The sequence below is a fragment of the Saccostrea cucullata genome, unplaced genomic scaffold (assembly GCF_032062105.1).
Source record: "Saccostrea cucullata isolate Sc308-1 unplaced genomic scaffold, CSIRO_AGI_Scuc_v1 ctg2390, whole genome shotgun sequence".
NCBI lineage: Eukaryota > Metazoa > Mollusca > Bivalvia > Ostreida > Ostreidae > Saccostrea > Saccostrea cuccullata.
Window position 1 is genome coordinate 33 of NW_026936092.1, and position 26025 is coordinate 26057.

The following is a 26025-nucleotide window of genomic DNA, read 5'->3' on the forward strand; positions in this document are numbered from 1 at the left end:
AATTTATACTTGAAGATCTTCAATTTCATTGACTAGAAATTACAAAAAACAATTATTAAAACTTGTACATATTGCCAAATGTCTATAAACAAGTTGATTACAAAAAGAATGATTATAGGTGCAACAATGTTGCCCTCTCCATTTGGGAAGTGCTGCATTATTGCAACTACTTAGGTTGGTGTATTCAGACTTGTGAAAAATTTTAAATGACTGAAATCCACATTTATATTTATAATGAATATCTCTCTGGTAAATGAAAACAAGATAGTAAGATCTGAAGTACATGTAATTACCTATCATAATCCCCATTACAAAGTTTTGCTACTGGAATTTGGAAAGGTCGCCATGTTGGATTGAGTGTATTTTTTATAACCCCTGTCTTATGAACAGCTGTGAAACTGAAAAAAAACAACAAATATTTAAAACATATATACATTATTACAAACTGTTAAACGTTATATAGGAAAAGGATAATTTTGAAAAATACTTATATTTTTATATTTTCAACATTAGACAGTACTTATAATTCTTATGACCTGTTGTAATAATGTACAGTAGTTAACATATAAAGGAGTTATTCTTAATCCTGTACTTGCATATTGTACATTAATAGATATTCCTGTGCATACCAGGAAATAGTTTTTCATAATACTTCCTGCAGATTAAATACTGCAATATATAGCCAGTACACTATACCTGCGATCCTCATTGGCTTTATACAGAATCAGGAAGGGATCGGATTTTCCCAGAAAGTCTTTCTTGTCTAGTTTAGTTCCACTGAAGTGTAGTGTTAACAGCTCCTAATAAAAAAAGAAAATTTTTTGAATGCACATGTATGAATATTAAAGCAAGTACTGTGCTACAGCTCTATTACATGTACAATAGGCTATAGACACTTTAAAATAGTGGATACTTCCTATACAAGTACCCTCCAAGAGATGATAAAATCTACATCCGAACATTTTAGTAAGAAATACTACTACACTGTATCAATCTCCTTTTTTGATCTGTACAGGGTTTTTTTTATTACATGATTGAACTACATGTTTATATACATAAAGATTTGATAAGAGGTTTATTTTTTTGTTTCAACACAGTGATTCCTTTCATTTTCCGTACCTTTGAAGAACTCATTTCTTCAGCTCTTACTGAAAAGAATAAAATTAATATTATTTTAACATTTAGTAAAGAATAATTCTACCTTCTCTACATAGAAAAACAGTGGACATAATTGATATTAACTACTCCGAAAAATATTGAGTCATTTACATGTATGTATTCATAAAAATTTTTATCAATGTGCATAATTTATAATTATATATTACATTTTGTACTACATCAAAGTTCAGTTAAATTTTCTGTCACATAATACATTCAGAAAAAATTTCAATAAAGAAATAATTTGAAGATATTATTCAATTGTGTATAGTACATGTACCTTAAATGTTTACAATTATTCAATAATTGTGTGTAGTATGTTTACATGTACCTACCAATAATCTGTCCACGACCCTTTGATCCCCTGAAATATTGAAACCAAATTGAATATTCAACATTTCTATACATAAATAGAACATGTTATCACTTTTAAGTTTATCTGTCCTTTTTGTTATGAAATTGATATGTGAGGCATATGTAAATAATCAATATATTTTTTATCAAAAATTAATTTTAAAGGGCAATAACTCAGACTCGTACTGCAGCTTTGCATCCATCCTTCCACTGGAGGCCCCAACAATTTCTCCCAGCGAACATTCCAACCTCCCCAGAAAATCCTGTAAATGTACATGTAATAGCCTGTAAAATTGTAAATACTGTAAAAACTTCTTGATTGTAAACGAGAGTCGGAGAGAATGTGTACTGAATGAACATGTGATTTAGAAAAAATTAATGCATTTAAGGGGGCCGACTATAGTTTCCATTGCGCAATATTTCGCGCATCATAGTAAAATGAAGCGTATTTACTGTTTTAATGCAACTTTTTTCGCTTAATTATTAAAATTAAACAAAATTAAGAAATTATAGGTATAAAAATGTAATTACAATTTGATATAACGGATTTTTTAACCGATTTTGCAATTGATAGGTAGGTTGACGTCGTTGCAGTGTGTTTTTGACGTTATGATAATCTGTAGCTCTTAAAGAAAGGGGTAATAAAAATATTATTAAAGAAAAAGTAATAAACATACACTCTTGAAATTTAAAACATAGATATTTGAGAATATCTTCAATATTTTTATTATATTTTCATGTGAATCTATAATTGTGTACGTCATATTTTGTAATACTCTATAAAAATAGTAAAATTTGCTAATTCTTTGCATTTTGTCTAGTAACAAGACGGTAGAATTTAGTGTCTCTTACATATATTGAATAATATAGTATTACTCATCAAATATTATAGTTTGATCAAAATGTCTATTGTAGTATTTGTATAATTTGCTTTAAAGTGCTAAAAATTGCCATTTTCCTATATAATATGTAAATGTACCTGTATTTTGAGACGGTCCCTTGAAAATACCTGGACGGTAGATTTCCCTTAAACTTTGCATGTACACTGAAGTTAATGTAAGTTATATATGGTATGAAAATGAAGAGTTTCGCTATTGTAGTTTTCACACAATAAAACTATAGTCGGCCCCCTTAAGATGCATTCATTTTTTCTAAATTATTAGAATGGTTAATTATTTCAATAAAAGTACTTACATGTGCTGATAGGGCTTGTTTAGGTGAGTCTACATCATATCTAAAATAAAATTTATACTTATTGATACAAATAAAGTGTTTACAAGAGAATGACAATTAATTTAAAAAGCCACATACAACTAGAAATATGTCCATAGGACATGAATGCCCCGCCGAGGATATATCAGTAAAGCAACATGAAAATTAGTATGTGTTTAAAATTTGATCAGAATATCCAGAATAGTGATGCAGCTGAATTGCTTGTTTGGAAAATATAGGTCAGATCCAGCATCCGAAGCAAGTCTGGTAGTGTCCATCCCTAGATGCATCATCCATGCAAGTTTGGTTCAGGTAGGGCTTATAGATACTTGGGAATGAAAATATAGGTCAGATCCAGCATCCGAAGCAAGTCAGGTATTGTCCATCCCTAGATGCATCATCCATGCAAGTTTGGTTCAGGTAGGACTTATAGTTAGTTAGGAATGAAAATATAGGTCAGATCCAGCATCTGAAGCAAGTTTGGTGGTGTCCATCCCTAGATCCATCATCCATGCAAGTTTGGTTCAGGTAGGACTTATAGTTACTTGGGAATAAAAATATAGGTCAGATCCAGCATCCGAAGCAAGTCTGGTAGTGTCCATCCCTAGATGCATCATCCATGCAAGTTTGGCTCAGGTAGGACTTATAGTTACTTAGGAATGAAAATAAAGGTCAGATTCAGCATCCGAAGCAAGTTTGGTGGTGTCCATCCCTAGATGCATCATCCATGCAAGTTTGGTTCAGGTAGGACTTATAGTTACTTGGGAATGAAAATATAGGTCAGATCCAGCATCCGAAGCAAGTTTGGTGGTGTCCATCCCTAGATGCATCATCCATGCAAGTTTGGTTCAGGTAGGACTTATAGTTACTTGGGAATAAAAATATAGGTCAGATCCAGCATCCGAAGCAAGTCTGGTAGTGTCCATCCAAAAATGCATCATCCATATAAGTTTGGTTCAGGTAGGGCTTATAGTTACTGAGGAATGAAAATATAGGTCAGATTCAGCATCCGAAGCAAGTCTGGTATTGTCCATCCCTAGATGCATCATCCATGCAAGTTTGGTTTAGGTAGGGCTTATAGTTACTTGGGAATGAAAATATATGTCAGATCCAGCATCCGAAGCAAGTCTGGTAGTGTCCATCCCTAGATGCATCATTCATGTAAGTTTGGTTCAGGTAGGGCTTATAGTTACTTGGGAATAAAAATATAAGTCAGATCCAGCATCTGAAGCAAGTCTGGTAGTGTCCATCCCTAGATGCATCATCCATGCAAGTTTGGTTCAGGTAGGGCTTACAGTTATGCCTAGGTCACATTTAAGCCGATGGACGGGCGACTAAATTTTTCTGGTCTTGTCGGCTGAAAGAACAGGATCGGCCGACACAGTATCGGGCGACACGGAGCAGTCACATTATTTCCTAGGGACACCGATGACTTTGATAAATAACACAAAAACCTTTTTCTCTTTAGAAATCAGCAATATTTTTTCATATATCTATATTCAGATAGATGACGTGAGTAATGTTTGCAAGGCAAAGTGGCAGAATCTTATAAAATTGTGACTCGATGTTGAAAATGTGTGTAAAATTTGTATAGAATTGCATAAAAACGACAAATGGTGCATATCTAAGCAGCAAAGAATACTTAAGATTTCTTTATATCTTACGGATTAATTATTTATGTTATCTCCATTAAAAAAATTAATATCAATCTATGCATCAAAATTTTGTTTGTTTTATGTATCCTTAATAGGTTAAATATTCACAAGTCGGCCAATCGTCGCCCGATCATCGAGCTCTGAGCTACAGTTTGATTTCAACTGTCGGCCGAAATTTTCAACATGCTTATTGTCCAACGACGGACGACCGACTTAATAAACTGACAGCCGATGGTCGGACGATGATCGAAGGTTGGTCGACTGATAACTGCACTTGAAGAAATCGGCCACCGACGCATGAAAAATTATAACTTGGACCGATGGACACAAAATTGGTCGGCCGACAAAAAAATAGGTCAAAATCGGCCAAGACAACGGCCGATGAACTGACGATTGTCACCCGAAGAATCCCATTTTTCCTTCAAAACCCGTCGGCCGTTGGTCGTTTTTGGAAATGTGACTGGGGTTTTACTTGGAAATGAAAATATAGGTCAGATCCAGCATCTGAAGCAAGTCTGGTAGTGTCCATCCAAAGATGCATCATCCATGTAAGTTTGGTTCAGGTAGGGCTTATAGTTACTTGGGAATGAAAATATAGGTCAGATCCAGCATCCGAAGCAAGTCTGGTAGTGTCCATCCCTAGATGCATCATCCATGCAAGTTTGGTCCAAGTATGGCTTATAGTTTCTTAGGAATGGACATGCTCTAAAAACTTTAACCTGGTCACTCATCTGGAAAATGTAGGTCAGATCCAGCATCCGAAGCAAGTCTGGTAGTGTCCATCCCTAGATGCATCATCCATGCAAGTTTGGTCCAAGTATGGCTTATAGTTTCTTAGGAATGGACATGCTCTAAAAACTTTAACCTGGTCACTCATCTGGAAAATGTAGGTCAGATCCAGCATCCGAAGCAAGTCTGGTAGTGTCCATCCCTAGATGCATCATCCATGCAAGTTTGGTCCAAGTATGGCTTATAGTTTCTTAGGAATGGACATGCTCTAAAAACTTTAACCTGGTCACTCATCTGGAAAATGTAGGCCAGATCCAGCATCCGAAGCAAGTCTGGTAGTGTCCATCCCTAGATGCATCATCCATGCAAGTTTGGTCCAAGTGGGGCTTATAGTTCCTTAGGAATGGACCTGTTCCAAAAACTTTTACCTGGTCACTCGTCTTGAAAATGTCAGTCAAATCCAGCATCCGAAGCAAGTCTGGTAGTGTTCATCCCTAGATGAACCATAGCTCTCATCAATATCTATCAGCATATGAAGTTTGATGAAAATATCTTGGATAGTTTCTTTGAAACTTAGCTTTGAACAGAGCTAAACGCAAAGTGTGACGGAAGGACGGAAGGACGGAAGGACAGAAGGACAGAAGGACGGAAGGACGGAAGACGGACATGACAAACACTATATGCCCCGGCCATATTCATGGCGGGGCATAAAAATTAAATATAATATGTAGAGGGTTATAAACTGGTATGTCTATAAAATAGCTGTACCAAAGGCAATGATGCTTCATTTACTGTAAATAAATATATTTTTACATTTTAAATTTGAGCTTCTGACTCTCTTCAAAGTAGTAGTTCATCACAAACTTGTGTACAAAGTCTGGATTGAGTGTATCCTTTATCATCTCTGTTCTGCCAAACTACAAGAAAGTTAGAACATATGTCATGCATTTTCAGGCTCATTATTATTTTAAGTAACAATACAAAAACTGTATTTTTTCCTGTCTTTTCCAAGACATGTTCATAGATGCAGTGGAAATTTGAAAGATAGAAACACTACTTGGTAACCAGCATGTAATCTAATAATGTCATGAATTTAAAGACACAGAGACATTTAACACAAAACAGTATTTAAAACTTTTTATAATGACCCCAACTCCCCCTTCCCCTGCATAACTGGAGAAAAGGAACTCAACAAAGCAAAGCTTTATTCGGTCAATAGTCAATACCGAGTCCCTAATAAAACCTTGTGCATGTATTCCAATGTTCTAAACATCATCATGATTCCTTTTGGATCCTGGTGGAACAAATACAGCCTCAAACTTTCTAAACATGCTAAAAGCAAATTAGCATATTTCAAAACAGTAAGCCTGTATTTACAGTATTTACTATTACTTGTGTATAAAATTAGGCTGGACTGAGGACATCGGCCTGGATAGCTCAGTGGTTAGATCACCTGACAAGTGATGCAGGGGCCCCAGATTCACTTCCCAGTTCAGCCATACGTTTTCATTGTTTATGTATTTTTAAATATTCAATGTATGTTTACTCTTATCTCCTTTCCATATTACGCCTGTCAACTAATTTTAAATTAACAATGACACACACGTGCTGTCAAAAATTTTATCAAACATACGACCCAAGACATTTCTCATCTGATTATCAAATTCAGAGGTAGACCTATCTATTAACCTGTATAAAACTATTAAAGTAACGATCATCTTAATGTCTCACCTCCTGATAAGAGCCTGTTCTTGCATCCTTGATGTACAGTACACACATTGGATCCGATTTAGAAAAGGTATCTTTGTCCTGAAGATTTCTACAAATACAAAAATTAGCTGTAAATGCATGTAATTAAGAAAAAAGCAAAGTATTTTAAATGAGTGTATTTAGACATTAAAGCACCACCAACTTTTTATGTCCTGTTCAAATGGAGGGTTTAAGTAAAGGAGAAAGTCCGAAAACTGTCCATTCTGTGAGAGAAAGAACTGTTCGAGGCCCGAAGGGCCGAGAATAGTTTTTTCTCTCACAGAATGGACAGTTTGAGGACTTTATCCTACTTAAAACATTTTCTCTATTGTTAACTTAATAAACTGTCCCAGGTGATGGTGATGTATTTGCTTTGATTACGTCATACACTTGATTGTCCAGAGAGTGAGAGGTGAAAACAATATAGCTGTATTGTTTAACTTAATGGACAGTGCCAGGTAAATATTGATTTAAATGATAGCTCACTTGATTTCTGACCACTTCCCATGTAAAGCTTCATGAATGAGGATGTCCTCATCGGATGGAGAAAGTAATGCATATTTCTCCAAAATACAGGAAAAAGGTCGGTAAATACTCGAAAGTAGGTAAACACAAGCAGAAGCCTGTAGGTATGCAGAATCTGAAGTTAGTGTTCAAGTTTTGACAAAAAATATCGCAATCTTTGTGAACAATCAGGATTTAAGGGACACATATACGAAACATTCTTTGAGAACAACACCCGCGACCCGCTTGTATGAAGCTGAGATTGAGGAACAGCTAATAACAGAGAAAACGGGACACAAATCTGTTACAGTTTTATCCTGCAATTGAACCAACAATCAAAAGTAGCAGAGAGTAAATGAAATAATTCATGGAAATATGGGGATTCAGATAATGGCAAGTGTATGAAAAAGATGAAAATTTGTGATCCCTGTCCCAAAAATGATTCTACCTACAGTACATCTAGTGAGGTTATGATTTCATCAGGAAATATGCCTTAATTCTCTTTTAAAATTGTAAATTGTTGTTGGATATTTTTTTTTTTAAACATTCGATCATGGAATGGATCTACTACTTCATTTACAACTGTTGTGAAGAGGATGAGACGTTTGTTTATTAATAAAAAAAAATCTGGATGTGGATGTTCTAAAATCATTATCCATCATGATATCACATTTTTGCATTGGATTTGTCATTTCCAAAGAGGATATACTGTTGAAGTTTTCATTTAAGAAATAAACAACGTTATTCAGTGAACATGGCGTTATGAATAGCAATTGCTCTGCTGGCATATTCCATGATGCGCGCTAGCGCATCATGGAAAATATGTCAGCAGAGCTATTGCTATTCATAATACCATGTTCACTGAATAATCGTTGTTTATTACTTATATTTGCATTCTTTGATATTTTTTCAAGAATATCAGAGGAAATCCTGACTTACATAAGGACGCAGCTTCTTGTCTTCAGTAAAGAAAAACACACGGCTTTAAAATCAGTAAACCTGATCAATGCTCCTTTTCTCTAATAAATTACAAACATATTTATAAAGTATTTCCCTCTCAAACACAGTTATCTGGATACAAGCAGCGCCGTCATCACATTTTTGTTTTGATGCAGTTGTGACGTCATTGATCAACGTTATTATAACCCTCTGACAAAAATCAATAATTTAACACTATGATGAAAAATGAGAATGCTTTTATAATGATTATTACTCCAGAATGCTTTTCTATAATTTATTTTTATTTTTTTTTTTATTTTTTTTTAATAGCTGAAATCATTCTTGAAATAGATATATTTCTCTTTCGGAATGTTATTACCCAAGTGTGAAGAGTTATCGTTCTTTGTTCAAATATGCATGATACAAAAAATAAAAATATGGCAGTTCTCTATAATTTTTAAAAAGTTTTATTATACAATTAAATACATTGACCAAAATTAAATTTTTAAAGATATAAATCAGCAATTTAAAGTATTCTGAATTTCCTTTTTTTCAAAGAATATTATTAAAAACTTATTTTATTCCTCTTATGAAACATTTCATATATATATACTTTTCAACACAAGATACAATTGTAGTGGTTATTGTTCTACACGAGTGTGATAGAGCATATTGCACCCATAGTAGAAGCAGTTGCGTCTATAGTTCTATAAACGCAGTTGATTACTACATGTTCATAATGGGAAAAAGCAGTAGATATATGCAAATATATACAAATGTTTGATATTTATGCATAATTATTGTGTATTGAATTAAAAAAGTTATTTGCTTGTTTTCATTACTAATGAACATGATGAAGTTCAGAAAATGTTTCGCATTTTATGTATTGTTTTTAAAATTTAAAACCTGTACATTAAGTACTGTAATTGTACATTAAGTTGACAAAAAGCTCTAGATTAAGTTAAGAATTGAGTGTTTTAAATATCCAAATATATTATGCTATATAATGTACTAAAAACACAAAGGGTTACATAACAAAAATGTTTTAATTTGAATTAAACACAAGTTACTGCAATTAAATTTGAACATTCACTCAGAGTACTTAATGCAAATTAGTTTAATAGGAATTAATTAATTGTGCATTAAATTACTACGCATTAGCTCCGAATAAATGCTAAGAGAAGCTAATTCCAATTAAACTTTGACACCTGCATAAGGCCAGAAGTTAGCCACGGCCACAGGAGATTTGGGTATTTGTGCTATTTTTGGTTGAACTACATTAAAGGAAAAAAATTATGATAAACACAAAATTTATTACAGTCTTTATTATTAGTATGTCAAATGGATCTACTCTTCAAACACGACAAGATTTACAAATGACGTCACAATAGTCTTGCTGAATATCCTTTTTGCAGAAATAAAATTTCAATTCGCATTTGCTTTAGCTGTCGTGTGAACGCAATTTAATTTGCATTATTTTAATTTGCATTAGTTTACATCTCACTACTGTAATTTAATGCAAATTAAACTCTCTGCATATACAGGGCATACGTTTTACTAGTTTACTACTCAAAAGATTTACAAATGACGTCACAATAGTCTTGCTGAATATCCTTTTTGCAGAAATAAAATTTCAATTCGCATTTGCTTTAGCTGTCGTGTGAACGCAATTTAATTTGCATTATTTTAATTTGCATTAGTTTACATCTCACTACTGTAATTTAATGCAAATTAAACTCTCTGCATATACAGGGCATACGTTTTACTAGTTTACTACTCAAAAGATTTACAAATGACGTCACAATAGTCTTGCTGAATATCCTTTTTGCAGAAATAAAATTTCAATTCGCATTTGCTTTAGCTGTCGTGTGAACGCAATTTAATTTGCATTATTTTAATTTGCATTAGTTTACATCTCACTACTGTAATTTAATGCAAATTAAACTCTCTGCATATACAGGGCATACGTTTTACTAGTTTACTACTCAAAAGATAATCCAGTTCATTGTTTATCAACTTTATGCATAACAACTATCTTATTATGATTTATTAATTAACAGACATTGTCACTCTAAAACTTTCTTCTAAAGTGGCAAGTCAATCCAGAGCACAGGTGCTTGACGTTTTTAACATTTCTTTTCACAAATATTTTCTCCATACTACCATAATAGTATGGGATTTTATTTATGAAAAAAAGGATAAAAGCAACAAGCGCCTGTAATCCAACATTGTCCAGAGAGGGCGGATAATTTACGCAGAAGGATAAAACGTACGCTGAACTAGGACCTGGGGTCCCCCGCAAATAGTTCGTCATTTTGCGTAGTAATAAAACATTCTAGGAACTCTCCAGGCATTAAAGGCACAAAATTAAATTCATCGATATCATCAATACGGAGACCTCAGGTCACCTTATATATTAATTGAATTTTATATGATAGACAATTTTCTTTGTCTTACTCCAAAATAATCATATTTATAACTTTATAAAGATCAACTTTCTAATAAATATATTAACAGAAACGTGAAAATAATAAAGGGTGACCAGAGGTAACCTAATATTTTACATCAATAGGGGGACCAAAGATCACCTTACATTGTACATCAGTAGGGGGACCAGAGGCCACCTTATATTTAACATCATTAGGGAGACAAGTTGTCACCTTATATTGTACATCATCAGAGGGATCATAGGTCACCTTACATTTTAAATCAATAGAGGTCCAAAGGAAATTTTTTGTTGCACAAAATAGGGGGACCTGGGGATACCTTATATCGTACATCATTTGGGGATCCAGAGGTCACCCTATAATGTACATCAGTAGGGGGACTACAAGTAACCTAATATTGTACTGTACATAAGTAGAGGGACCAGAGGACACCTTATATTGTACATCAGTAGGGAGACGAGTGAACACCTTATATTGTACATCAATACGGGGACCAGAGGTCACTCTATATTTTACATTAGTACGGGGACTATTGGTCACCTAATATTGTACTGTACATCAGTAGAGAGACCAGAGGTCACCTTATAGTGTACATCAGTAGTAAAACCAGAAGTCATCGTATATTGTACATCAGCAGAAGGACCAGAGGTCACTTTATATTGTACGGGGACTAGTGGTCACCTAATATTGTACTGTACATCTGAAGCGGGACCAGAGGACACCTTATATTTTACATTAGTAGCAGGACCAGCGGTCATCTTATATTGTACATTAGCAGAAGGACCTGCAGGTCCTCTCTTGTATATCAGTAGGGGGACCAGAGGACACCTTATACTATACATCTGTAGGGGAAAAGGGGTCACCTTTAATTGTACATCAGTATGGGGACCAGAGGACACCTTAATTTGTACATTATTACGGGGATGTCACCCGATATTTTACATTAATACGGGGGCTAGTGGTCACCTTATATTGTACTGTACATCAGTAGAGGGGCCAGAGGTCACCTTATATTGTACACCAATAAATGAACCCTAGGATACCTTATATTTTACATCAGTAGGGGGACCAGAGGACATCTTATATTGTACATAGTAGGAGAAACAGAGTTCACCTTATATTGAACATCAGTAGAGGGAACCAGAGGTCACTTTATATTGTACATAAGTAGGGGGTCACCTTAGATTAAACATCAGAATGATGACCAGAAGTTACGAAGTTACATATGTTCATCAGCAGGGGTACCTTAGGTCACCATTTTTGTACATCAGTAGGGGGACCAGAGGTCACCTTACATTTAACATCAGAAGGATGACCAGACGTCATTTGATATTGTACGGGGAATAGTGGTCACCTAATATTGTACTGTACATCTGTAGCGGGACCAGAGGACATCTTATATTTAACACCAAAAAGGGGACTAGAGGTCACCTTATATTGTACATCAGTAAGGGGATAAGAGGTCACTTTATGTTGATCATCAGCAGTTGTACACCACGGTTCACCTTATATTGTACATCAGTAGGGTGACCAGAGGAGACCTTATATTGTACATCAGTACGGGGACCAGAGGTCACCCGATATTTTTCATGAGTACAGAGACTAGTGGTCACCTAATATTTTACTGTACATCAGTAGAGGGATCAGAGGTCATCTTATATTGAACATCAATAAAGGGATCAGAGGACACCTAATTTTGTACATCAGTAGTAGGACCAGAGGTCGTCTTATAGTGTTCATCAGCAGAAGGACCAGAGGTCAGCTTATATTGTACATAAGTAGGGGGACCAGAGGTCACCTTATATTAAACATCAGTAGGATGACCAGAGGTCACCTTATATTGTACATCAGCAGGGGGACCAAGGGTCACCTTATATTGTACATCAGATGGGAGACCAGAGGTCACCTTATATTGTGCATCGGTAGGGGGATCAGAGGCTACCTTATATTGTTTATCAGTAAGGGGGACCAGAGGTCACCTTATATCTAACAACAAAAGGGGGACCAGAGGTCACCTTATATCTAACATCAGAAGGGGGACCAGAGGTCACCTTATATTGTACATCAGTAGAGGGACCATAGGCCACTTTATATTGTATATCAGCAGGGGGACCAGGGGTCACCTTATATTTAAAATCAGAAGGGGGACCAGAGGTCATCTTATATTGTACATCAGCAGGGGAACCAGAGACCACTTTATATTATACATCAAAAGGGGGACCAGAGGTCACCTTATATTTAAAATCAGAATGGGGACCAGAGGTCATATTATATTGTACATCAGTAGGGGGACCAGAGACCACTTTATATTGTACATCAAAAGGGGGACCAGAGGTCACCATATATTGTACATCAGTAAGGGGATGAGAGGTCACTTCATATTGATCATCAGCAGGGATACCAGGGGTCACCTTATATTGTACATTGGCAGGGGGACCAGAGGTCACCTTACATTGTACATTAAAAGGGGACCAGAGGACATCTTATATTGAACATCAGTAGGGGGACCTGAGCCCATTTTTTATTGTATACATGTATCAGAAGGGGGACCAGAGGTGACCTTTAATTGAACATCAGAAGGGGGACCAGAGGTCACCTTATATTGCACATCAGTAAGGAAATCAAAGGACACTTTATATTGTACATTAGCAGGGGGACCAGGGGTCACCTTATATTGTGAATCAGTAGGACCAGAGGCCACCTTATATTGTACACCAGTAGGGGGACCAGAGGTCACCTCATATTGTACATCAGTAGGGGACCAGTAAGGGGACCAGAGGTCACCTTATATTATACATCAGTAGGAGGACTAATGGAGTTTTATGAAAAGACTTACTTTTACATTAGACAGCTGACTTTTACATTTTAAGTAATGGAGTTAGTCATTGTTTAAATTGTAAAAGTCAGTAGTCGATTGTAAAAGTAAGTCTCTTCATAAAACTCCAGTGGTCACCTCATATTGTACATCAGAAGGGGGACCAGATGTCACCTTGTATTGTACACCAGTAAGGGGATCAGAGGCCTCTTTATATTGCACATCAGTAGGGGGGGCCAAAGGTCATCGTATATTGTACATCAGGAGGGGGACTAGAGGTCACCTCATATTGTACATCAGTAGGGGTACCAGAGGACACCTGATATTGTACATCGGTAGGTCACCTTATACAAGGATCGTTTAATAATGTCTTCGGTGCTCGGAAAGAAACAAAAGTTGCTTTTCAATAATTTAGTTATAATGATTTAACCTAAAATTATCTTTTTATTAAAACACATGTAAGTAATATTTTCATCCAATTTCTGATTCATTTTCAATTGTTTTTCGAACTCATTTTCTGGTATGAAATTTTGTATACTGGATTATTGCAGATCCTATGATTTCCTGGACTTGTTTCTTTCTTCTGAAAGGCGTTTTCTCAATTTTGGCAAATGGAACACGTCAAAAGGCGAAAGATCTGGCGAATATTGCTAACGTGAATGAACATTAACTTTTGTTACTCTTTTACTCTTCAGGGCTTTCGGGTTTGGACGCTGTCATGGAAAAAATCTTATGTTGAGGATTCCTTATTCTCATTAACCTTTTGATTTTTTGCCAAAAAATTGCTTTCTAGATTCCTCAAGAAATTAAACTGCATCCCCGAATACGAATTTGAACAATAAGACCACTAATATTTAAGAAAATTGCCTATAAATCTATCCTTGTGCTCTTGCAATTCTCTGCTCTTCTTAGACCTTTGCTTTTTTTGTCGAGTACATCTTATTGTAAATTTGTTTTGAGGGTTTTAAGCAATAGATTCAAGTTTCATTATCTGTTTGAAATTCAAATAAACGTTCATAACTACAATTACTGATATTTTTAATAATTGTTCATATACTAGTATTCTTATATGCAGTCGTTTTCACTCATTTTTTAAGGGTTACTTTTGAGTAATAAGCTTTTTTTTCTGTCAACCGTTTTTAAAACAGTGTGAACTACTCCCGAAATGATGTGTATTTTGAAAGAGGGCGTATAAGGCGTGTACAATCCCCCGCTCTGAGACAAAATGTTTTTCAATTTTCAAAATCCACAGAAAAAGCTATATTTTTTTAAAATCATGTTCTCAGTAATGTCATCTTCAAAATATTTATCATATTATTTTTCTGAACGACTTATCATTTGATAATATTTATTTCAAAGTTGACAGTTAAGCATATTTAGTGGAAAATGGGTTTAATAGAGCTATAAAAAACGAATTTTGAACATGAATGGGTCAAGTCTCCATTCTTCGTGAACGCTTAAATGATGGAAATGTTACAAACCCGTCCATTTAAATCACACTGAAAGACGTCAATAGTGCATATACATTATTTGTTTAATTTTTGTTTGCAAGTACGGTATTCATTTTTGATGCCCATTATATACATTTTATCAGTGAAATCCACCTGCTCAATTGTCTATAAAACAAACATTGATTGCAGTAAATTTTTACATATTTCAGTGAGTATTTCTTTGGGATTCTTAACAAATTTTACAGCAGCTTTAATGGACGGTTTAATTTTTCTTTAGTTTACTGATTCTTTACAATTCATTTTTAATGCAGTTCTCGAATACCCTTGTTTTCCAGCTTCTCACAATTAAACTATGTGATGAAAAGTAGTCACATCAATTGTTATAAATTCAAGCTTAGTATTGTATGTCATACAGTTCAGGACATTATTTATTGAACAGCCCTCGTAATTTGTACATCAGTAGGGAGACAAGAGGTCACATTATATTGTACATCATTAAAAACTAATGATAACACTATTTTGAACGACAATGAAGAAACCGGAAGACACTTTATATTTTACATCAATAAGAAGACCAGAGGTCATCTTATAATATTATATTGTAAGTCAACAGGGAGACCAGAAGACACCTAATATTTTACATAAATATTGAGACCAAAGGACTCCTTATTTGGTCACCTGAATCAACGCATGTGACTTATTGCTATCAGTTTTTTTTTCTGGCGTCGTGCGCTGTGCATAGTGCATAAACATTTGAACATTTTCAACTTTTCTCTGTAATCCCTCACCATTTACAACCAATTCTGGCATAAAGCATCTATGGGTGAAAGGGAATTTTTTTTTAATTCATGGTCCCTGCCCTCCACCCCCTAAGGCAATTGATGAAATCTTTAAAAATCTTCTTAATTTACTCATTAACATCAAGCCGTCGAACTGTTGGCATAATTATTATAAGCATTGACTCCATACCAAAATTGTGAAATTCATCGTTCCAGGGTCAGGGCCCTGGGGTTAGGACAGGGCTATAAAATTTATATTAATTTATAATCTCTCTCACTTCGTCTGTCCGAATAAGAATTAATTATATTTTTTATTCTGTATTGAAAGAATAATCAACTCATTTGCATGTAATGCTGCTCGTCAGAACGTTTATTTTAACACAAATTTAACACATTTGTTTTCATTTCAACACGCGTTATTTTTAATCATTAAATAATACTTATATACATACATATATATGTGTGTGTGCCTAATTTACTGGTATCCACTTTTTTGTTTCATGGTGTAATTAAGCGATTTAAGCTTGCGTTATGAAGGCATTTATGCATAAAATTTCTACGCTTGATCATCATCATCACACTCATTCAATTTCGCCCCATATAAATCATAATTCAAAGTAAAATACATGTTTAGAAAATTTGTCGGTACACTGAACACATTTTAAACGAAAGAACCCAATTTATGTTTTAGTACTGAATAAATTTTGCTTTAACTTCAACATGTTCAACATTTTCAACATGTTTGATCATGTGCTTGACTTTAAGTGTATATAATTAAAATGAGTGGAAGACTTCGGAACTTTATTCTACTGATTTTAATCTAAATGAGGGGCAATTATTTAATGTTTTAACTGTATCAAAAACATTTGTTATTTTATACTTTCATTTATTTTTCTTGTATAGAAACAATAAATTTAATCACTGATAATTTATTTTGTTTTTGATAAATTTTAAGAATTTTTACAAGCCTTGTAAATTTATTTTAGCTAACTTGTATTTTCAAGAAAGATTGGTGGTAGATTTATTTCTGATTTTAGAGACTATCAGATATGTTAATATACAGATTTGTAACAATCAAATGTTTATACACATTGGCCCAGTGTTGGTCCAATGTATCGGACCAACATTGGGCCATTGAGCAAAATGACACTGGACCAACGTCATTTGCCAACATCGGCCCAATGTTCTTGTTGACCAAGGTTGGCCAATGTCGCATTCAATTGGACAATGTTGTCGCAACGTTGGGCCAATATCTGTTGCAATAATACTCTACATTGGGCAAACGTTGACACAACATATCGGGCCAACATTGGGCCGATAAGCAAACTTACATTGGACCAATGTCATTTGCCAACATTGGCCCAATGTAACCGATAACACTGGCCCACTGTTGGTCCAATGTTAGCATGCTATCTGGGACAGTGTTGACCTAACAGCACCTGGCCTCTGTACTGATGTACACAGATTTGTACACGATATCGTTTAGACTATAAACGTTAATTAATCTGTGTCGAAGCAAACATATTATAAATACTTACAAAGTGGTTGAAGACATGCAAGGCATCAGTCTCATTACGCTCGCGTCAGATTAAAAATGGCGCAGATATTACAAGTAGCCCGGATGTTGTCTACCCATGATGCTCAGCCAGATTCATGGTATATTGGGCCAACTTGGGGTCGATGCCAATCTCCAAACAATATTTTCTCTCACGATAATAGTTTTATGATATAACGCCAACCGTTAGCCCAACATTGGCACCATTATACATATTGAATGAATGCAAGACAATACAAATGATTACTTATACTTGTCGCTAGGCTTGAATTTCAAGAAATGCGTGTAGCATTTTATCGCATGAAAAATACCACCACCACCCCATCCCCCTCCCCCCAAAAAATAAATAATGATAATACAAATAAATCGGGTAATCAGACACGCGTTTTGAATATTTTACTGTGCCTTTAACAAGAAAAAACCTGGAAGGATAGAGGATCAAAGAATGAAATTTTTTTCTTTACTGAATTGTGTATACACAGTTTCTTCTTTTTCTAGTATATGTTTTCAATCCTGATTTCTGTTCCTATTTTTTCTAAATACTACAATACATATTTAAAAAATCATGAATATGGAGATGATTTTGAACTATCACATGGTTTTTATCAGAATAATCGACTTTCTGTTTTCAACAATTTATGCAATGTCCTTGCAGTATGTTTTCTATTAGGTAGTATACGTGTAATTAAGGAAAGCACTGATGCTGTTGTTTAATTAAACATAAAGTTTGTCAAATTGTTGCTATAACTTTTTAAAAAATTCATTAGAACTCATTTTGAATGACTGTAGTTTATTACAAGAACAAAAGATGATAATAATCCCCATAGGGGCATGATTTTTTTAATGATTATTTAAAATGCTGTATAGGAAACACCGAAAAGAGACTTCATTTATTTTATCACTCCAAACTCTCTAATATATACATCAGTAAACTATTTCCTATTAATATGCACGATATTTTCTATGAACATCTCAATACTGTTTCCTTGTTACCCTCCCTCAGTTATGAAATACCTTAAAATTAAATAACGTTATTATTCTTCAAAGAATTCCTGGAACAGACTTTCATGAAAAATAAATCAATCAAAAGTGTTACTTATCCGAAGTCATTAAAGTCCTAAATTAAAAAAAAATTATTGCTTAATTTTTCACAAATGATTTCAAAAATAAAAGCGTTTATAGCACCATGACATTGTGTGGGCAAATCCTTAAACTCCAGGGATCCGATGTAATAGAATTTCCAATGTAAGAATACATACACGAAAGGATATGAAAATCACTAAATATTTCCCTAAATAATAGTGTACGAGTCTAGCAAGTTCCTTCCTAGGAAATATATGCAAAATAAAATACTTCTAATTCCAAAGAACGCCATCATAAGATTCATACAATTGTACCCAACAAAGCATAAGTGAAAAAGGGGAGATAAAAACAGTGAACATGAAATGTAAAGAAAACGAACAGGATTCATGCTAAAAAGAGACTTTTTGTGATTTAAGAGTGTAATTTTGCTACCATAAAAATGATCTTTAATCCCAATAGAAATATTACTTTTATTTATTTTGCTCTGTACAAAACATGTAGTAGTAGCATTAAGGTAGACTTTCTCTCATATTTCTTGCATTTAAAAATGAATGAAATTTTAATAGAATCAAGAAGACAATATCACTACGTGATGGTATCAGTGAAATTAAATCAGATCCTTTTATATCTGAGACAAGGTCTGATCAATGCCATTACCTTTTTCCTGGACACTAATTATAAAAAAAAATACTGTTGCAAATCATCCGATCCCTACTTGCACTTCAAAATATTAAATGTTTTTCTTTTTGCATAAAAAAGGTTAAGAGAAAAGGCTACCATAAAGGGCCTATTGGATGATATTACCAAATTGACATAAATAATTTCACTGAAATGGATAATGGAAATGATAAAAAAAAAAACCCAGAATGTTTTGATCGTTTATTATGAGAGAAAAATACATTTTTACAAATTGTTGGCTCAAATCAGTACTCAGATTGGAAGCTTATAAAACCTAACAAAGTTCTAGTTCGTTTGAAAAATCATATTTATTTGATATACTGTATTTAGGAATTTTAGTCCCTTATTATTTTAAAATTAAACTTACATTTGAAAAAGTTCTTGAAATCTTTATTGAGTAAAAATTAAAACTTGAGATGCAGAAAAGAAGATATTTTCATACGCCATCATTCTGCCAAAAATACAGTCCCTGCTAGTTTTCAAAACTATTTCAAGTTTACAATTGTGATGAGGAAAGAAAAATATGGTCTTTTAAATCTCGTACACCTAAATATATAAGACAGTATGTTTTCTATTAGGTAGTATACGTGTAATTAAGAAAAGCACTGATGCTGTTGTTTAATTAAACATAAAGTTTGTCAAATTGTTGCTATAACTTTTTAAAAAAATTCGTTAGAACTGATTTTGAATGACTGTAGTTTATTACAAGAACAAAAGATGATAATAATCCCCATAGGGGCATGATTTTTTTAATGATTATTTAAAATGCTGTATAGGAAACACCGAAAAGAGACTTCATTTATTTTATCACTCCAAACTCTCTAATATATACATCAGTAAACTATTTCCTATTAATATGCACGATATTTTCTATGAACATCTCAATATTGTTTCCTTGTTACCCTCCCTCAGTTATGAAATACCTTAAAATTAAATAACGTTATTATTCTTCAAAGAATTCCTGAAACAGACTTTCATGAAAAATAAATCAATCAAAAGTGTTACTTATCCGAAGTCATTAACGTCCTAAATAAAAAAGAATTATTGCTTAATTTTTCACAAGTGATTTCAAAAATAAAAGCGTTTATAGCACCATGAAATTGTGTTGGCAAATCATTAAACTACAGGGTTCCTATTTAAAAGAATTTCCAATGTAAGAATACATACACGAAAGGATATGAAAATCACTAAATATTTCCCTAAATAATAGTGTACGAGTCTAGCAAGTTCCTTCCTAGGAAATATATGCAAAAGAAAATACTTCTAATTCCAAAGAACGCCATCATAAGATTCATACAATTGTACCCAACAAAGCATAAGTGAAAAAGGGGAGATAAAAAACAGTGAACATGAAATGTGAAGAAAACGAACAGGATTTATGCTAAAAGGAGACTTTTTGTGATTTAAGAGTGTAATTTTGCTACCATAAAAATGATCTTTAATCCTAATAGAAATATTACTTTTATTTATTTTGCTCTGTACAAAACATGTAGTACAGTGAAAACTGTCTAATCTGACACCTGAATAATCCGACACACTGTGAATTCCAACGTTAAATTTCTTTCCCATTTTAGTTTTTTCCTTATTTTTAACACTGTGCAATCCGACACCCTGTCTATTCTGACACAAAATTTGTCTCCCAGTGCATGTTGGATTAGACAGGTTTCACTGTAGTAGCATTAAGGTAGGATTTCTCTCATATTTCTTGTATTTAAAAATGAATGGAATTTTCATAAAATCAAGAAGACAATAACACTACATGATGGTATCAGTGAAATTAAAATAGACCGTTTTCTACTTGAGACAAGGTCAGGTCAAGGTCATTACCTTTTCCCTGGACATTAATTATTAAAAAAAATTACTGTTGCAAATCATCTAATCCCTACTTGCACTTCAAAATATTGAATGTTTTTCTTTTTGCATAAAAAAAGATTAAGAGAAAAAAGCAACCATAGAGGGCCTTTAGGATGATATTACCAAATTGACATAAATAATTTCACTGAAATGGATAATGGAAATGATAAAAAAAAAAACCCAGAAAGTTTTGATCGTTTATTATGAGAGAAAAAATACATTTTTACGAATTTTTGGCTCAAATCAATACCTCTAAACCAACTATCAATATTCCATGTTGGACCATTATTGGCCTAATAAAGGTAACCCAACAGCGATAATACAAACATAATGTAAGACTGGAACAACGATGTTCTGCTATCTGGGATTCACATCCTGTTCCTGAGAACTTTTAACTAACATTTATTCAGTCTTCTCTAAATTCTCATGAATACAACGCTCATGAAAAAAAATCATAATTTTAAGGGTTTTATTACAAAAAAAAAAAATGCATGCACACAATAAAAAAAATAGGATAAAACACTCTTTGGTGCTGTGATCACTTATGATCAAAGTTAAAATGTTGAAAATATCATATCTAAACAAAAGCAATCATCCAATGAATAGCATGGACATAGAATATCCTCTTAATTATTTCAGAATGGGCATCTAAATTTATATTTGGAACCAACTTTGTCCCAACGTAAAGCTCAGCAGATAATAATAAAATTGACACTATCATTTAGTTGGCAGTATAATAATTGGACCAACGTTGGCCCAATATAAATATCCCATCTTTAAAACACCTAAACAAAATAACACTCTTGCTAATATCGGGCCGACGTTGGGCCAACATTCTATTACCAACTTGATAAGACATTTTCTTTAAGGGTGTATTACAAACATTGGGCCAACGTTGGGCCAACATACTACTCCCAACTTGATAAGACACTTTCTTTAAGGGTGTATTACAATCATTGGGCCAACGTTGGGCCATTATACTACTACCAACTTGATAAGACACTTTCTGTAAGGGTGTATTACAAACATTGGGCCAACCTTGGGCCATCATACCACTACCAACTTGATTTGACACATTCTTTACGAGTGTACTACAAACATCGGGCCAACGTTGGGCCAACATACAACTACCAATTTGAAAAGACACTTTCTTTAAGGTTGTATTATATACATTGGGCCAACGCTGGGCCAACGTCAGCATCCTTCCTACCTTGGAAAGTAAAGTGAATGGAAATTGCTTACGTTGGACCAACGTTGGGCCAACATAGGAATTCTGTCATGGTCGAGAGGGTTGACATGGTAGCATTGGTCCAACGTTGGCCCAACGTACCCGGCTGTAGAACTTCCATGGAACTCCATGGATATACCATGAAAATCCATGGAAAAAAGTGTCCATGGAAAAAACCTGGAGTATTTGGACTCCTTGTCCAGGGAATAATTTGATAAAATAAGGGTGGAAAATAACTAGAAAATGTCCATGGCAATAAAGCAAAATATTCCATGGACACTTTCCATGGACACTTGTCCATGGAATTCATGGACACTTTCCATGGAATTCATGGACACTTGTCCATGAATTTGACTAGATATTCCATGGCATTTCCCTGGCAGTTTTTCCATGGACAGTCCATGGAACTAGTCTGGAAATCAGTACATGACAAATTCTGTTTGACATTCTGCTACGGGAGGTGACGGGCAAATATCCTTACTTGACAAAAGTTCCAATGTACATAAATACCAGTATTGTCTAAAAATCATACAAATCTTCTGCATCAATAAAAAAAACTAAAAACATGTAAGTGATGTATTCATGTATTCTTAAATTTTAAAGAAATTCAATTATCTGTACAATAATTTTCCCCAAAACATCAATATGCCAAATCTGAGTTTTATCGAAATAAAAAGTGAGCTTATATCCCAGCCTTCCACCTCCATTTCTTGACAATCCTACACATAATGAATGAATAGGTTTAAATGCATTAATTTGACTTTAAGATAAGCATTACTCCTAAAAATCATTACATTAAATTTTACAAACTGTTCTTTACATGTACTACATAACTTCTTGTGGTCATTTACATTTGCACCAAGGTTGTGCACTGACCTAAAAAGTCACTTTCAGGAAGGCTTCAGTATGTCCCTAATTTTATCACGAACTTGCTATGCTGTAACAGCATATTTCTCAGCATAAAATACACAGAAAATGATTTGATTTCAACATGAGCATAACTCAAAAAAAATAATTACATCCAAATTTCCTACAAGGATGCTTTTATACACTTCTGTCTTAAACAACAACAACAAAATGTGTCCTAAATACCTACCAAATTCTGTACAATGGTTTAAGAGCTTACAAACTGTTCTTTACATGTGTATAATACAACTTGTTGAGATCACCACAGGCGAGTACACAAGGAAGTACACAACTTGTCAAAGAAGTCTCTATTTCGGGAAGGCTTCTGTATGTCCATAATTTTGTCACGAACTTGCACTGCTGCAACGGAATACTTCTCAGCCATGATTTCTGCAGAAAGAAAATAAATAGCATTCATGGTAAAAGAAAGAATCCAAGTGTTTATTTTTTTAAACTTCTCATAAAAAAAAATAAAAAAAAAAAAAACAAATTAAGAGATGTTTGTAAACACTTGTGCCCCCCTCCCCCAAATAATTGGAAGTCCAAGGGTTATATAACTCTGTCAAAAATCGTCTGAACTTATCAAAAAAAGAACTTGACCTAGATATTCTTATGATAAATCTCTATATGAAATTTCATTTTGATATGTGTTACCTCTGCAAAGAAAATAAACAAAAACAGCAAATTATTCAAAATTTTCCAAGTCCAAGGGGCATAACTCTGTCCAGAATGGTCTGATCGTAACCCCCCAAAAAACAACATAGATATTTTTATGATTAATATGTATACCAAATTTCATTTCGATATGTGCAACCTCTGCGAAGAAAATGAACGGAAACTGATGGCAGACCGACAGAAAGCAGCAAAGCAATATGCCCTCCCTTCTTAAAAATGGGTGGGGGAGGCATAAAAAACAATAGAGTACTGTTCTTTTTAGTAATTCAATTTAATTATTTCAAAGTGAAATGAAAACATAGGTATGAAATTCAACTTACCTTTGTGTAGCCTTTATATGTTTTCTCTTTAAGAACTTGTGGCTTCTAAAAAAAATATAAGTGTATTCAAAAATCTTGTTGAACAAGTATTTAGATTGTCTGAAGGATAACGAGAGAGATTTCATCTACCTGCAATTAACCAGAAACGATTACTCTATATGAAAGTATGTTTTCATCATCATGACTTTAATATTAGAATTATTTGCCTACATACCCTTTCCTTTCGAGCAACAACAGTCTTGTTTGCTTTCCTCTTTCGCTGTGGTGTTGCCTGTCTGCAAGAAGAAAATGCCTCATCAAAATATGTACTAAGATTTCAAGCATCTGTAACGAGTAATTGCTGAGAAAACTGTGATGAAAATTATTGTTTTGTTGCTACAGACAGATCAACAAGAATTTGACATCGGATTTGAACAAAAAAGAATTCCACCATATGGCCAGAAAAGATCGTTTTTAAAATTTCAAGCATCTTCATTCAATTAGTAGTTGCTGGGAAAACAGTGACGAAAATTTTTTACAAATGGACACACACAAGAATTTCTCCACTTTCTAGCATTGGTTAATCAACCATCTTTCACTCCCTAATTCTAGACACATTCTGTAGCCAATCTATATTTTAGCCACCTCCCAACCATTCAAAGTTGTCTCTGTATGCAAGAAATTCGCTTCAAGTGAATTTTCAGTACAAATAATTTCAATCAAGCGAGTTTATCACTTGTAGAGATGACTATAAAGGATATATAAGGTAGTCTAGATGGATAAAATATATAGATTAGTTAAAAAATGTGCCTAGAATTCATAGGGAGTGAAGGGTGGTTAATTGACCGATGCTGGAAAGTGGAGAAATTCTCCCGCAAAGTGTGCGAAAAATGATACACCATAAATTGCACCTTTTACTGCATTTCGGAATCTGTAGCGTTATGGTCAAAGACAAATATATAAAACCATAACGCTACAGATCTGCAGCTATATTATGACACAATAGAGGTACGTTTAACAGTTAAAGTTCAATGACGTGTAATTAATAGCAATTTATTGTATATTTTGCAAAGAACACTTTGATTACTTGATCACTTACTATTCAAATTCAACCTAACTTGTTTTGGACGCCATTTTGTTTTCATTTTTTGAAATTTTATTGTAAAGTAAAAATAAGTGTTATTACACAGGCACCAGGGATGTTACTTATTTTTTTGAAATAAAAAAATATCTACATACCTAATAATAATAAGGTATGGGTATATTTTTCTACTAAAAGAAAAATAAGTAATGTCAGGTGCCTGTGTGTTGTTATGATAGTCACGGACACCACTAAAATTTTTGATTGAAAATTGTCACAGAGGGCAGAATTTCGATGACAATCGACAGAAAATTTAAAAATTATAGATTATAAATGTATTTTTTGAACAAAAATGGTTTATCTGAGAACTATATCAAATCAGCTGACTCAATTTTTACCAATGTTAATTGTAACTTTATTAAATTTAGTAACTTTTGAGTTTAAAAACATTTCTGTACAGTAGCTCTCAAAACGGATGTTGTGACGTCATACACCGAAAGAGGAGGCCGATTTTCACATTGATCAACACAGAAGTAAAATAAAGTTTAGTTTATCTATCTTTTAATATTGAGAAATAATATATAACGTCTCCACTTTCACTTAGTCTGATGTTGCACTTCGTAGTCTAGAACTTGTAAGGCTAAATATTTCTAATCACTATTGACATACATACGTACCATCCGAGCTTTGCCAAATGTTGCAATGATGAATTCCCCTTCTATATGATGATCTTTTATCGGTTTTCTAGTAAGTTCTTTAACGTTCTCAAAGTTAATGCTGACGAATTTGTCTTCCCAACTGACGACGCGTCCTTCTGTTGCTCGAAATGGCGCGGTTTGGAAACTTTGGCCAATTGGATCGGTTGATACAAATT

The 26025-nt window shown here is 33.9% G+C and overlaps 1 protein-coding gene and 1 long non-coding RNA gene across 2 annotated transcripts in view; both read right to left on the minus strand.

Annotated features, from left to right (window-relative positions):
- Positions 1–293: 293 nt before the first annotated feature.
- The window catches only part of LOC134244735 (copine-8-like), a gene marked incomplete at its 3' end in the record, with an annotated part of 45480 nt that continues 19748 nt past the window's right edge, over positions 294–26025 (minus strand). The window contains exons 2-9 of the mRNA XM_062726984.1: positions 6840–6927; positions 5922–6025; positions 2707–2746; positions 1699–1775; positions 1494–1522; positions 1120–1148; positions 697–800; positions 294–398 (exon numbers count right to left, since the gene is read on the minus strand). Coding sequence (XP_062582968.1) covers positions 294–398; positions 697–800; positions 1120–1148; positions 1494–1522; positions 1699–1775; positions 2707–2746; positions 5922–6025; positions 6840–6927 — 576 coding nt within the window. The remainder of the gene's footprint in view (positions 399–696; positions 801–1119; positions 1149–1493; positions 1523–1698; positions 1776–2706; positions 2747–5921; positions 6026–6839; positions 6928–26025) is intronic.
- On the minus strand, positions 22762–24406 carry LOC134244732 (uncharacterized). The gene is made up of 3 exons (XR_009987277.1): positions 24306–24406; positions 24092–24136; positions 22762–23486 (listed from the first exon to the last, which is right to left on the minus strand). It is a non-coding gene; the product is annotated as an uncharacterized LOC134244732 (long non-coding RNA).